General features: G+C 45.1%; 1 protein-coding gene across 2 annotated transcripts in view; it reads left to right on the forward strand.

Moving 5' to 3' along the window:
- Positions 1–15,924, forward strand: part of LOC121184146 (spermatid perinuclear RNA-binding protein-like) — a 54,068-nt gene that overhangs the window by 22,637 nt on the left and 15,507 nt on the right. For both annotated transcript variants that reach the window (XM_041041601.1, XM_041041602.1), the window contains exons 3-8: positions 2,337–2,566; positions 3,394–3,559; positions 7,053–7,197; positions 12,340–12,461; positions 14,130–14,225; positions 14,494–14,605. In XM_041041601.1, coding sequence (XP_040897535.1) covers positions 2,337–2,566; positions 3,394–3,559; positions 7,053–7,197; positions 12,340–12,461; positions 14,130–14,225; positions 14,494–14,605 — 871 coding nt within the window. The remainder of the gene's footprint in view (positions 1–2,336; positions 2,567–3,393; positions 3,560–7,052; positions 7,198–12,339; positions 12,462–14,129; positions 14,226–14,493; positions 14,606–15,924) is intronic.

Below are 15,924 nucleotides of genomic sequence, written 5' to 3' on the forward strand. Positions count from 1 at the left end.
CTGCACAGCCTCACATGCCCCCGGCGGTTCAGAGAGAGATTAGCCAGGTCGTGATGAATGACCCCCGCAACTCCAGCACGAGCCCCCGAGACTCGTGGCCATGAATTATTAAAGCGCCGTCATAAATAACTCACCGTAATGAGAGGGTGCTTACACGCTGCGGGCGGGGAGAGACGGAGGAGAGGGAAGATGGAGAAAAAGAGAGGACGGGGGCCGACGAGGAAGGGATGATGGAGGGAGATAGCAGTTTGACCTTGGACTGATGGACCGGTGTGATGCTCTGCCGGCGGACTGATGCGCTCAGGCTTGTAAAACAGAGCACTGAGCTCATTTTTGCACATCAGGCGTGTTTTTTTCTCTCTCTCCTCTCAGAGAGTCTCAGAGGGATGGACTCTGTCCCTAAGTGCATGTCATAAATGTTAATGTTAAGTAACGGCAGCTGTATCTGGGCCACGCACAGACTGGCAGCGGCGCAGGTCGCTTCAGGTGCAGCTGCCCGTCTGAGGAGGAAGCTGAGGAAAACAACACCAGGCGCTGAATTTAAAACAGCGTGTTTCAGACCGGTTTCTCTGCAGTTATCCGGAGCGAGCGGTGCTTTGATGATGAATGCCAATAATGCTAATCCTTCTTTTAACCAGCTGATCACTCAGGTCTGATGACCTTTAAAACATGGCGCCCGTCTGAGCTGCTCTGTGGCAGAGTAAGAAAAAAAAGCAGCTGAAAATGTGTGGAATTCATTTTTCAAATTCTGAAGCATGTTGAGAAGACTGGCCCTTACACTAAATATGGCCAAAACTATGTGGACACCTGAACATTGCACCCACATAGCATATAGGTCTTTACAAAAGTAAGAAACAGCTCTCCACTAACATCATATCGTGTTGTTCATGATTATTATACCAGTGTAAATATTAACTTGATAAAAATGTGTCACAGTATTAATGAAATGGCAATGTTACGGTGTTATGCAGATTAATTCCGCTGAGGTGACAGTGATCGATCATCGCGTTGTTCGTTTGTTTTGCGGTGATTGATCAGAGCAGCAGGCTGCAGCGTCGAGGAAAAAAAAAGAAAAGCGTCACAGTTTTGAAAAGTTGAGGAAAATATGGTGCAGCTGGTCACAGTCAGGTGGAGGCGTGGGAGGAGAGTCAGAGCAGAGCAGGAAGCACAGGCCGAATTCTTTTCATAATCATGTTTTATTATGTTGCTTTAACACATGTTGCACTGAGCTGATGTCCGTTCAAAGTTCAGTGTTAATCAGCTGGAGTCATGTTATGGCATGAAATCAGCTTCACATACACATTTATATGGCTTTATGCAAACATAATGAACTGACCAGCGGTGCTGGCTCTGGAGAGCACAGCCCTGGTTTGATGCATAATTCTGCTGCTGATATTCCAGGTTCATTAGAGCTGCATGTTTAATTTTTTTTGTTCGGAGAGCAGTGAGTTCTAAAAACTGATTTCCAGTGTTACTGTAGCTGCCGGTGAACTGACTGCATCGCTGCCAGCTCCACCGTCTTCAGGATCCCCTGACTGACTGTGGGCTGCTGCGCTCACGTTCCTTAACCAGGTTCACTCAATAGTCTTGAAAGTAATTTTGTTGGCCGGACAAAACAAAAGTTTGAAAACACTATCAAAGTGAGAATTAGTGAAGCACAGAATGTGGAAAAACGAAGGCTCGTTCAGTTCGGTGTTGGGCTCCGAGCTGAGACGCTCACTGAGCTCACTCAGCGCTGAGCGTCGCCTTCAGCGGTGACGGTGACAAATGTCGGCGGAGGTTCGTCGCATCAGCTGCCGGTAATTAATGGCCATTCTGTCAGTAACTTGATGACAGGCCGAAATTAAACTTTGGCTGTTGTCGGCCCGTGTGCCGTCTGCACACCACTGTCAGTACATGTCAAAGATAGTTTGTGAGGGAAGAGCCTCCACTCTGTGATACCTCCGTACAACCACAAATGAACTGAGTGTCCCTTCAGTTCCAACAGAAGGAGACGCTGTCTTTCTGTCGCGTCTCCTCGCTGTCAGGGCTGGTGTTCACATCATATTGAACACATACATTTGAACCATGACCCTCAATGTTTGGATCAATAATCTCATAAAAAATCAGGTGTGTGAGATTAAGCCACACACCTGCTCACTGAATGTCTGGCCATCATCAGCATTCCCACTGAGGTTTATGCTGATTGGTGATAGTGATGAGGCCAACACGTCGTGTCAAAGGTCAGGAGTCGGATCATCAGCGGATGTGTTTCCTCTCTGAACCTCCACCTGTTAGCTCTGTGTGATTCTGGAATGGAAATGATGATGTCTCTCTTTCCCCTTGTCTGAACCCAGAGGTCGTTCCGCTCATTTGCGAATGACGACCGCCATGTCATGGCCAAGCACGCCAGCATCTATCCGGCCCCGGAGGAGCTGGAGGCCGTGCAGACACTGGTGTCCACCGTGGAGGGAGCCCTCAAGAAAGTCTCTGATTGGATGGATGGCCTCAACAAATCCTCAGGGAAGACCTCCACCAATAACGAGGCGGGGGACAAGACGGTGGAGGACGATGCTGCTCAAACAAAGTACGTCCCTCTGAATGTGCTGTGATTTTAGTTTTTTAATGTTTGTACTGTGATGATGAAGAGCACTGAAGCATAGGTCACACTGTTCTGTCCTGAGAACATTCGGTCGGACTGCTAAGTGGGTGTGTTTTCAGAGTGAGATGCAGTGAATTTATTGCTTGTTCCACTTTACTTCTGTACGTTGAGCCGTTTGCTCAGCACCGTGCCAGATCCTTTCCCTCATAAAGCCGTGTTCTGCCGTAAATCTCCATCGGGAGGATACGTGTGATGATTGGATGATTAAACAAGCTCAACAAACAGTCATAAATTCTCAGCGTTTGGCTTGTGGTCTTAACATCCAAACATCTCTGTGGAGGTACTGTGGGGAGCTGATTTCATTCAAATAAAACCAAGAATTCTTTATTTTTTTAATATGTAGGTCAGTTCAATGATATTAAGTTATTTCACATCCAGAGAAAGCAGTGTTTAAGGGTTGGTTCACACCAAAGTACAAAAATATATATTTTCTTAATTTCAAATTATACTTTCCGCTTCGACGTAGCCACAGGGGTCTGCAGTGGAGGGAAATGGAATTTAGCTTGTGGTGCTTAAAGCACTGGAAAGAAAAAAAAACTCAGAAATGTTTTATGTAATCTGAGTGAACCAGTCTTTTACAGCTCTTTTCAGATCAGATGTTACCTTGGCACACAGATGACCTGTCTGTGAAATCAGGTTCAGTACACTGTTCAGTAGCAGAGAACCTCTTCTGTATTTGTGTGCTATCGCTTGTAAACCTTGTGCACGGCTGTGAGAGAATCTGACGCTGGCTGCCATCCATCTGCCCTCAGGCCGGACGGTACGTCAGTGCTGTGTGGGGTGACGCGTGTCAGCCTGGTGGCCAAAGGCCTGCTGATCAAAGGGGACATGGACCTGGAACTGGTGCTGATGTGCAGAGAGAAACCCACCAAACTGCTGCTGTACACCATCAGCGCCAACCTCCCCCTGCAGATCCAGGTACGCTCAGCCACCTCTCCAGCACTGCAGTGCTGAGCACTGTTCATCCAACATGAGCCATAAAAGGACAAATGGATAAAAGGACATGATGATGATGATATGAATAAACATAGGATGTAGAATATTTTATGATTCTAGCATTTTAGTGACATTAACATTTAAATTTGGTGCAAATGGCAGAACATTTAGTTAGAGCTGTCTTCACACTCTAAATCTAGAATATTGTGTTTACTAAGAATGTAAGCTAACAGAGTTACACGCCTGTAGAGAAGACCCATACAGAACAATATATTCTTTTCACCAGCTTCATACTGTGGAAATATAAAATCCCTTGAATCCAAAGTTTCGTGTCACAAGCCCAGCAACTCTGCAGCTCCAACAATTTAAATCAGGAACTGTCTCGTTAAAAAGTTCACGGCGTGGAAGGTTTTCCTAAATAAGGTCTGTTTGCACAAATGAGCCAGAGGCAGAACGGTTGGAAAGGAAATGACCACACAGGAAGAAAGAATATATGTAAACAAATCAGCTCCTGCCCTCTGGTTACCAGTGACATGGACTCGAGTCACAAAATTACCCACTCAACCAAGTACAGTTTAGATACTGAGCCACCTCCGTATCACAGATTGTGAATTTTAAGGTCTAAATGTGTCCTCGGTCTGTCTTTCACAGTAGCTGGCAGCTGTTAATGAGAACAGGCTCTTCCTCCTGAACACCAGCAGTGGGAGAGTAAAGATATGACACTCACAGTCCTCTCAGCATTCAGAGCAGCATTAGATAAAAAAATTAGCCTCAGTAATTAAATGAAAACAGCTGCAAAAACACCAGTGATACTGACAGTTTTATCCCCATCGGAACAATTGCCAGTATATAGTTTTGCTGACATTTCAACCCACTGTAATAAAGAAATAATACTTCAGTGAAGATAAAACCGAACAGCTTCATCATTATTTGATTTGATCCAGAACAAGAGAAGAGTTTAAGTTTGAATGAAGCAAAACATCCTTCTGACCCAAGAATATTAGACGGATGTTTTGGGAAAAATAAATAATTTCTCAAGGAGAAACTTTTTTATTCTTAAGCCAGAATAAATGATTATTTTTAGGAGAAGAGGATAAAGAGGACATGATGTGACGTGAATCTGATGTGGAAAGGAAGCGGCCTGTGCTGAGACAGAGACCCTTCTCAGTTTATCTCGTTCTGTTTCCTTGAGTTGTCTAAAGCCCAGACTGTATTATAATCTTCACAACTCAGCTACTGACAACTTTACAGCGCTGACTTGTTATTTCAGTTGGATGTAATGCATCCCAGCTACCCGAGGAGTAATGTAGGTCTTTAACATCCCCAATTCTGAGCTTCAGAGTTGCTCCGAAAACTTAATCGAGAGATCTGAACCCTTCAGATGGGTTTCCACAGCCCCCACCCCTCCAAACATCTGCTAGCTAACGAAACAGTGCAGAAGTACACAGAGCCTAAATGTGCTTCCTGCGCCCCCATCTCAGTTAATTACCTGCCATAGCTGCCGTACGTGCTTCATCATCAAGGGAGGAAACCATTTGAAGCTCTCATTTCCTGGACCAAACTGACAGAGATTGACAGGCAGAGGGGTGATGGATGGGGTCATTTCTCACAGAGGAGAGATAGAGAGGATGCACTTGAAAACATGCCACTGAAGGTAACACCATTCTGGAGAAAAACAAGATAGTTTGGCGCTCTGGGAATTGGCTGGCAATAACAACAGGGGTGGAAACTGTGGATGAGATGTGGAGGAAAGCCGCTTGTAAACACAACTGTTTCTGCCTTTTGCTGCTCTGAAAGGTCTGTTTGGTACCGACACAACATTTTAGTCAAATTATGTTTTGTTTTTGTTTTGTTTTTTAGTTCTTTAAGCACCTGAATATCACTATATGTGTAAAATATCTTTAAATTCTCAGAGAGTCTGTATTCCATCAGTACAACAGCATCATGTCATGCTCACTCATTGTTCACCGTAGCTAACGTTGGTACAGCAGCTGGAAACACCTGCTCAGGTGGGACATCTGTCAGCATGTAGGAGGGGCGTCGTCAGTTCATGTTTTCAATCGATTTGATTATTAACACCAGTTAATCGATAATCGATTAACCGCGACATTAACAGCAAACAGCATCAACTGCAAATTAATTTGAAGTTTTGAATTTTGAAGTTTGGCAGTAAATGACAAGATTTTGTGTTGGTTTAATTCCTATTTGCTCACACCCTGTATCTAAAGCAGTTGACACAGATGAAAGTCGAACACATAAGGAGGGGGGGCAACTGGTCTGTGGTTGCACAGTGGGTTTTTTTATCTGTTTGTCTGCACAGTGAGGGGATAAATGATCTGAGAGAGAAATATCCATGTGTCTACAAAATCAGACCCAACAAAGCCCCTGGGCCTGATGTCTAAGAGGACGGGTACTTAAAGCATCTGCTCACCAGCTTAAACGGGTCGTCACTCTGTTGTTTCTGACTCTGTTTGAAGTTTGTATTTTTCCAAGCTCGTGAAGAAAAATCCACAATAAGAAATGTGCCTAAAGTCTCCGGAGCAACGTCTTTCAAAGATTTTAGACCAGTCTCAGTCACCTCAGTTTCAGCTGAGTGTACACAGAGGGAGTCAGCACCCACCGGTCCTCTGTCGAAATGAATGTGGCCAAAACAAAAGACCTTATAATACAAACAAAACCAGGAGGAATCAGTGACATCTTCCTGGTCACACTCAGGAACCAGCCTGCATCACGGATCAGACCCCAGCTTTTAATGAGAATTCACAGAGCACAGAGAGAGCTAACCAGCAGCTGTTAGCCAAACACATAATTGCAGACACCTCACACCCACAAAGCTCAGAGTCTGAGCTGCTTCAGTCTGGCTGTCGATTCAGGGCCCCGAGGGCCCGCTGGAACATATACAAGAAGGTTTTTTATTCCCTGCACTTGTTATTTTTAAGATTTGCTCTGTGGTATTTATATAACCTGTCTGCTCGTACCAGCTCGTTTGCACTATTGTCTTTAGAGGTGTGTTGTGCTCTGTGTAGTGTAGGCGATTGTACTGTACTTTTGGAGAAGCCAAAGACAAATTTCTACTGAGGTGAAGTCAATCGATCAATCAATCAATCAATTTTTATATTTCCCTAACAACGTAAAATGGTTTCTGCCCCAGTGTTTCATGGGTTGTGTATTTGTTTTCTTTGAGCATGAGACAAACAGTGATCTTAATGTGAAATTTAATTTCTCTCTCTACATGTTTCACCTTGTGCTGCTGCAGCCTTTCCATTAATCTGAATGGCCCAGGTCCAGCTTACTGTTTCCATCCTTAGTGTTTAAAGTGATTTGATTTGTGGCCAGTGATTCTGCACATTACAGGACCTTGTTCACAGAGCTGAACATCGTAGAGCAGCAGCAGCTTGTTCTTTACAAACAACAGGAGTCAATGTTTCGTATATGAAATTCGATTTTTAATTAATTGTGCAGCTCTGCCTTACAGACAATGACGGAGGACAAATACGAGGTGCGGTCGTGTGTGCCGGAGGCAGCTATCCGGGTCTGCAGCACCAAAAACCCTCAACTCACGCTGAAGATCACCCTGTCCTCCTTAGCCATGAGGGAGGAACACAGCACCACAGAAGAAGGTATTGACGACTGCTCCTCCTCCTCCACCCCCTAACTTCCCCCCTACTTCCTGCACCCCCTCTTTGGGAGGATGCTTCCCATGTTTTATTTGACCTTTATAAGACAGCAGAGGCCTGAGAGAGTGAAAAGGAGGGAGGAAGAGGGGGAGAGACTTACAGGAATGTATAAAGGTACGAGAGTACAACGAAACCTGACCTAGAAATGGGAGACAATCTGGGTAAAACTGGGAAGGATGATCCATCGACAGGGCTGAAAGCTGAGAGGCGAACAGGGGAAAAAGCAGAGGGGATGATATGGATCTGGGTAAAGTGCGGTGGAAATAGCAGATGGCCAGCGAAGGTTGATTTCCACAGAGGATGTGTTGGGTTGGCGAAATAGGAGACACTTGTCTCGGGTGTCCTCTTTTATCATCCTGCATCTCTGACAAGAAAGGAGTCAGCAATCCTGATTTAGATTCAGATTAGAGCAGTTGTTCCAACCGTGTTTAAAACACACATCATTTCAGGCCAGAAACAAAATCCAGAACTAATCTGAAGAAAAGGAGGTGGTTGTTTCAGTGAAGTTATCCCTCACACCAACGAGGCTGTGAAAAAATGACGAGGATTGATGGAAACTTAACTCTGTGTTCTGTCAGGTGTGTGTACCGTAGGTCAGGAGCTGACGTTTGGCATCAGCGCCTCCTCTGTGTTTGTTTTCTCCCACAAATGGGAATGAAATAAAAACGGAATGAAAGGTGAGTCAGAAGTGAAGAGCTGCCATTATGGAACAGCGATTTCCCATTGTGGTTCCTGCTCCCAGTGGGAAAGATTGAGTCAAGCCATCACAAAAGGTAGAAAAATGGATTCTGTCAGACAGGAGAGATGCAGCTGCCGAGCGCAGAGTCACAATAAGGAGAAAACCATTTTTCCTCCTGGCTCAACATCCTGTCAGCACAAACAAGGACAGTGTTTTCTGTCTTTTTGTCTCATCCGGATTTGTTATATAGTGTGAAATCCCATAAACAAGACTATCCTTCTACCTCTCCTGTTTACACACACACACACAAACAAGAGCAGAGCCGACCATCATGACAAGGTTTCCTGTGTTTGAAAAAATAAAAGTTTCAGTAGGTTGTTCGGGTTGCAGCCATAGGCCAACACCTAGAAGGTTCCTTGAAGAACCCATTCATTTTGGCTTTGTGTTAATGTTTAGGATCCAGTCGCTGGTTTAATTTTGCAGCCTGTCAGCTGACTGCACACTGTCAGAGTCAGAAGTAGAAATCTCCAAAGTCGATTCTCAGATTTAGATTTTAAAACTCTTACTGTGAAAAACAGAAGAGTCTCGCACCCTCTCGACCATTTTACTCACTTTGATAACAGTTTAAATGAAGAGATGAGAGTCTTCCGTCAGTTTGGAATCACACTCCTGGAACACTGTCAGACACACAATGGACAAACTATCAGAACTGATGCCACAGAACCAGAGAGATTGTTTTTCACTCCTCACATTAGCCGCAACGCAACTCGACCGCCGACAGTCGGGTCATAGCTTGGTGAGTGCAGCAGAGATGAGCAGGGTGCAGCAGAGGTCTGGTCAGACCACCTCTCCACACCCGCAGATATTTTTCACTTTTCCAAATTTTAGACCTCAGCTCCAACCGACGCTGACTCACCTGAGGTCGTTTATCAGACTTCACACAGCTCCCTCTGGAGACACTAAAGGCTTTGAACAACTTATTTCACATATGGATCAGTTCTCCTCAGAGCTGGAGACAGAAACACGGCTGAGTACAAGAGATTGACAGTATGTGGATCTGTTTAATTATTTGTTGTTAATCTAGATCTGAACTTGTAATATTCATCCCAAGTAGCTCTTGGTAGAAAGGTGTAGAAAGTACTATGATCTTAACCTCAATTACAATCCTCCTTATCTCCTTCTTCCCTCTGACTAACTTCCCTCTGCTCCCTCCAGCTGTAGTCACAATTCTGAACAAGTTGGTACATGTTAACCAAATTTTCATATCTGCTGCTGCTTATCTCATTTTCATGTTATTCAGGTTCTATTTTTTTTTTCTTAATGAGGTCACCACTGAAACAACAGTGTGTTTGCCTTCTTTAGTAACAGATCAAAATCATAAGTTTTAGTTAGTTTTAACTTTAGTTTTCCACAGAATCTGTGAACTGATCAGCTCACATCAAAACCCAAACCAAAATCTGTCTGGCTCCACTGAACCTGTCATGTGTGAGGGTTCTCTAAGGAACCTCTCTGGCTCTCAGATGACGCCTGGTTTTTATCGTGTGCCTCCTGTCGCTGGCCTCTGCTCACTGACTGTTGGTTTTGTTGCCGTAGCTCCGCAGGTCGGCTCGCTGTGTGGACACTTCTCTGCGACCCCGCTGCTGACGAGGCACCCCCCCCACCCAGCAGCAGGAACCCCCGGGTACAAGGGGCTTTCCCGACAACCAAATCAAACCAACCCACTCACTCTCTGCCTCAGACATGCTCCTCTACACCCCCGACCCCACCCCCTCCTCCCCCCTCTCTCCCTCCCTCCCTCCCTCTGTTGACTGGACTTCTCTCTGGGTCACCATGAAATTCTGGTCCATGTCTACTACCGAGCACACAGACTAAAAGGACAAAAAATGACTACATTACCCAGCAGCCCATGTCCAGCTCCGTGCTTCTTTGTTTTAATAACTGGGGCTGACCCCTCTCGGTTGATCAGTTTTTATTGGCTCAGAATGACATCCCATAATTTCATGTTGTAAAAACAGTGTTAATTGAATTAATCTGATGTCCTGGTCACTAATCAAAATTCCCTTAAGCCGATGATGTCAAGGAGAATTTAGTGGGGGTTGTCCTTATCTGTATGTGGTCTTGACCTGTGAGTGATGGTTCCTTCGTGGCCTGCCTCTGGGAAACAGCTTCCACGGTCCGTCTGCACGCCAGGGGAAAAAGAGTTCAGGGAATCAGTTTACGAGTCTGTAAACTAAATGGACTCATTTTAAAAAAATCCAGGCTTTTTGTAAAAGACCCGGAAAAATCATATCTTTTTAGATTATATATAAAAACGGTACAAATATATGTTCATATATTTTTAACCCCAGTGTTATAGACTATCGGTCTTCAATATGCCCCCGAAATAAATCAGTGTTTGATTACTGGCCAGCTGGCCAGTCATAGTAATGCTGCTGCTGTAAATTGGATCTAATTTATTTTGCACGTGTTTAAATTAGAGAGAAACTTGATTGAATGAAAGCTAATCAGAGATGTTAAAGCAGGAGACAAAATAACTCAGAGATGAATGTGATAGGCAAACAGTAAATGTACGCACGTAAGTAAATTAGCGATGAAACAGTTTATCTAGCCCCAAAAAATATTGCCAACAATCATTTATGTCTCATTTAGAAAATACAGATGGTGGAATGATGGTGGAAAGCTTGGGTGAGAATTCCTCTGGAAGCCCAGTTTTCATGTCAGTAAGTGTAGATGCTGCTCTAAATTAAACTGAATTTAATAGTTAAGAATTTGAAATTCCTCTTTTCAAATTCAAGTAGTCCTGAAATTTTTAAAGCCACAATAACTGAATAGAGTTTTTAATGTCAGTCAGTCAATGTATATATAATCCCTGACAGATTGCTAGATTAAAAAAAAAAAGTTTACTCTCCCAGCTGACTTTGAGAAACCATGCCAATTTCTGCAGATGTCCTCTCAGAGTGGTACATTACATTACATTACCCAGAAGTCCCAGGGGCAGAACACGAAGGTCCTCATTCCTCGGTCTTGGAGGAGGAGTGACACGGGAGGAAACCTGTGTCTCTCATCAGCTCCTTCGTTTGTCTTCCACCTCTTCCATCCTGTTCAGCTTTCACTTCGGTCTCTACAGCAACAGACTGCTAAACCACACACGTCGCTCCTCAGCTCACGTTACTGCTGAAGTGTCACACGCAGACAAATGAATTGGAATTTGAATCCTGCAGATATTTGGAATCAGAGACGATACTGTTGCCTCCTCTCTGAGAGCAGGAGCTTTTTTTAAAGCTCTGTGTCAGCATTACTGCCAGCTGCGCAGAGAAGAGCCATGATTTAATCTCTGCTGGCTACTGCCCATTGGAAGAGATCTTTGAACCATAATGGCAGTGATTCCACTATGATGGGACATTTATCAACATCGGATATTTGCAACTTGGCGAGTTGAAGGATAAAGATAATGTTTCGAGCTGCAGAGATGTCACTATCTTAGATTTCCTGGAGGAGATCGTTGATAAGCTGTGAGCCCTCAGTGCTGAGCTCTGCAGTGTGGTCTGCAGTCTGTTCCCCCTTTTGTTCGTCTGCTTGACTGTCCCACAGTGGGCCCCCCCTTAGCTGCTCCCGAGAACAGACAGCCTTCACTTTCTTTCCAGGGTGGCGTTCTCACTCTCAGATGTTTATGTTGTTGTCATCTGCTGTCACTCTTCTTCTGCTGTCGTTCTCCCATGGCTCGGCCTCCAGTCATGGCAGGAGTGCTCCCCACAGGAACCCGGTGTGGAGAGACTGTCTCAGTCAAACATAAACATCTGACCGACCCCGCAAGAGTGAAAATACTAGCATGGCGCCCCAGAAAACTGCAGAGCAAGCTGCCTTTAAAACAGAGTGACTTTTTTCTCTTCAAGTAGAATAGCTAATGTGTCTGCACTGCGCCCTGCCTTTCCCCACTCTCAGACACTCCTGAGCCAGTATATCTGAATCCACCAAGTGTGTCCTTGTTCTAAAGTGTTATTTTAATCTTTAATCTGGCTTTTGGTCCTGAGTTGTTGCCATGCTCTCATTTTCGTCCTGCGCCGTAATTGATAACACACTAATCTGGCGTGTTCCATCGCCCTCAGCCACTGATCTGCATCTAGAGTGAGACTCCGGCCGGGCAGCAAGACGCATGCGCTCACGTCTACTCCGGTTTCTCCTGTCAATGTTATGAAAGATCCTGCCTTGTGCATGAGAAACTCCCCTCTCCCAGAAAATCACGGAATCTCTCAAATTTCCCCCCTCCTAGCTCATTCGGTCAGATCAGTGGGTTTGCCTAATAATTAGTTGTCCAACCCTGCTGCCTGCGTGTCTGTGTGTGTGAGTGTGGGAGGTCAGCGTGGTCACGCTCAGTCTGTCCCGTCTCATCCTGTCCCTCTCTCCAGAGGAGGACGATCAGGACGTCAACAAGAAGAAGCAGGAGGACAAGGAGGAGGACGACGACGTCCTGGACAGGCATAAGTGCCAGGCTGCGCTGGCTTCGCTCCGACACGCCAAATGGTTCCAGGTGAGCACAGCTGGACTGAGGACACCACCAGTGTGTGACTTTACGTCCTCCGCCTGTCTTACTCCGAATATACAGCCCTGTCTCTAAAAATTACACTTATGTACTTTAATGTGCAGCAGCAGAAACGTGAGTGATTATGTTTCTGCTGCTGCACATTAAAGTACATAGGTGTAATTTTCTGGGTGATTCTCAGCCTTGGTTCAGGCAGAGCTGGGGCTGGGGAGGGGGGGGGGGGGGGGGGGGGGGGGGCCTGGAGTGGCTCTCCCTCAGAATCCTTCCTGCTGCTCAGATTCTTACAGAGCTCCGTCAAAGAGCAGACGATCTTCTGCCACATTTAACTGTAAAACTATGAAATGATCAGCTCCTTCACGCAAGTGTGTCTGACTGAAACGAGCACATCAGCAAAGTAACAACATCTTCTTCTTCCGCAGTATTGAACATGTGCATTAAATTCATAATTAATTGATTAATTAAAAGTTGCATCACATTTGAATGAGAATTTGACCAATGAGTCCAACAGTGGAGTAAAATATGGGACATTTGATGTCTGTTCACGTTACAAGTGTCCAGCAGTAAAGTGTGAATTATAATGAATTATGGAGAAATATTAGGGAAAAGAACAGCATGGAAACTGTAGAGTCATTTTTCAGTGAAAGAAGAAGAACGTAACAGAACGGGATGTAACTCTGAAGTATTCGGGTTCATGAAGAGGTTCTTCACCAAATCAGGTTTCAGACAAGCTGCAACTCTGCCATCCCGACTGAACTGAGAGTTACTCCACTACTGAGGAGGCAGAGGGAGGAGAAAGTCAAGGTCAGGTGAAGCAGTGAGCAGCTTCCCTCAGGGAGGCAGAGCTAAATAACAAGTAGTATCAGAGTGAAGGGCTGCACTGTGGACTGAAGGTGAGGCTGTGCAGGGAGGATTCTGTTTCATTATCCTCAGAATGGGCTAATACGACCCAGGGACCTCCACTGATTCGTTATAACTGCAGATACAATTAATAACGTTGGTCTCATCCACCTTTCACCAAGTCTGTGAGGTTTAAATGAAAGCACCTGAATTCAGCCACTCACACACGGTGGTCAGCTGGCGGTAAACGTACCAGCAGATCAGCTCGCTAGCAGCAGCACGAGCTCAGACAGTCATCTCGCAGGTCGTAGCGTTCCCTCTCGTACGTAATTCTGCGGTGAGAATAATGAACAAAAGAACCCTGCCTCCATGTTGGAGTAGCTTCACCATCAAACACGTAGAGCAGATATTGGCTGAGTGTTTGTTGTTCAGTTTAGTGAAATATTTCATGTTATGATGTTGAAACCAGTATTTTATCCTAAAGACAGAGGATGGAGTCTCACTGGTGAATTTCTGAACTATTCTAAACTGAAACTGAATTTCTTCCAGCAGTGTGTTTTTTTTTTTCAACAAAGAATTGAACTTTATCAAGTTATTATTCAGTCTGTTACAATGGTTTTATCAGCATATCGAAATTTCATGGGTCATGAAAATGCCTTTTCGTGTGCTGGAGGTTTATCTCAGATATATCTCCCATATCTCAGAGCCTGGAAAGTGTTTTGGGCACATCTTTTCGGAGTTTGTGCAGCTCAGCCAGACTGCTGTCTTGTTAAAATGCTCCTCATGCTGTCAGTAAGTTTTGTCTGTCTGTCCCCTCAGGCCAGAGTCACAGATCTCAAGTCCTGCGTCATCATCTTGAGGATCCTCAGAGACATGTGCAACAGGCTGCCTGTGTGGCAGCCTCTCAAAGGATGGGTAGGTGACGGCCACAGAATCCGAATGGCTTGTTGCAGAGGAACATCAGCACCTCTCGTTCAGTAGAAGATGGAGTTAAGTGAACTGTAAACTAAATAAACGCTGCGGTGTTCACTCAGTGTGCTCACACACAGAATACGAGCAATGAGAGCAGCTTTGTTTGCCTGGTGTCAGGATGTGTAGTAAACTGTCCCACGGCCAGAATCATGGCTGTCACTGATCTGGTTTAGTCTGTGTTGAGTATCTTTTCTCTGTCTGTCCTCTGCAGCCCCTGGAGCTGATCTGTGAAAAGGCCATAGCCACCTGTAACCGGCCGCTGGGTCCAGGTGAGGCCTTGCGTCGAGTCATGGAGTGCATCGCCTCAGGGATTCTCCTGCCAGGTCAGTGATGACTCCTTCACAGCTGCCTCTGCGCTCTGCTTGTTGACTGCATTTCTTTCTCTCTTCAAAGCTCGAGGCTACAAATTTTCCAGGGCTAGTTTCACAGTTTTTGAATCATCAGTCACTGCGCAAGAGAAGACAAAGACTGTACAAACACTTCAGCACTCAGATTTTTGCAGGTGACTTACTGACTGAACTCTAAGGGAAATTCTGGCAAATTGTCAGACGACATTCAGCTGGGGAGGTGAACCTTCACTGTCCGGCACGTTGACGACTTGAGGAGCTCTTCAGGAGGCAGAGGTGGAGGACATGGGGAGGGGATGTCTCTGTTGGACATCACTCAGGTCATCAAAAAGCTCCGCAGTGGTTTGGTTGAATGGGTGGGTGACGCTGATGGTAACGCTGATGGTAACAATCGACCACAGTGACTGACTCTCAGCTCAGAGAGCAGCGAAATTAAATTACAGAGTTTGGCACTGAAATTAAAATCAGCAAGGACACTGGAAGAACAACGTGTCCCCTCCTGTTGAAATAAAAAAAAAAAAACGGGTTCCGATACCAACATATTTCACGGATCGGATATTTCCGATCCATGAACCATGTCTGTGCTTTAACGTTGTCAGCTGAAACCACAGGTGATTCCCTGCCGCTGCTCTGCTAACTGGCTGCAAACTGTGGAATGGATTTCCGGAACGGAGGCGTGCCTTAATGTGACGCGGAGTACTGAGACCCGCCGCCGTTCAGGAAATCCATTCCACAGTTTGCAGCCAGCTAGCAGGTGAGCTAGCAGCACCGTGGCTAACCAACTTTTAATGTAAATATTTTGCAGTAGAAACAAAAAGACAGCAACGTGCAATGTTTGCAAAGCCGCTGTACCGAGGGGCGGAAGCTCCGTCGCGAGTGATAATAAGTAGCGATTAGCTCGATGCTAACATAATATGGAGAATCCCATTGACCGGCTAGCGCGTTAGCATCGGTCGCGCAATTAACTTTTACACACAAACGATAAACCAAAGCGGGACACCGTAACAGGTGAGTCATCCAGGTAATTCACACACCAACAATATATCTCTCACAGACTGATGTCCCTTCCAGGTACAGCAGGAAGAAGATGAACCGTGAGGATGAATTAGAATAAATTTGATGATCCTCGTTTCTGTTCCACTTTCACCGTAGTAAGAAATAAATGTAACATGTAAATCAGCCCAGGGATCAAAAACAAGGTTTTAAAGTAAACAAGCAAACAAACAAAGAAGCCAGCATGTACACAAACAGCTTCTTATTCTCAGCATTTAGAAAAATCTTTAATGAATGTGTTG

The sequence above is a fragment of the Toxotes jaculatrix genome, chromosome 7 (assembly GCF_017976425.1).
Source record: "Toxotes jaculatrix isolate fToxJac2 chromosome 7, fToxJac2.pri, whole genome shotgun sequence".
In the NCBI taxonomy this organism is placed as follows: Eukaryota; Metazoa; Chordata; class Actinopteri; family Toxotidae; genus Toxotes; species Toxotes jaculatrix.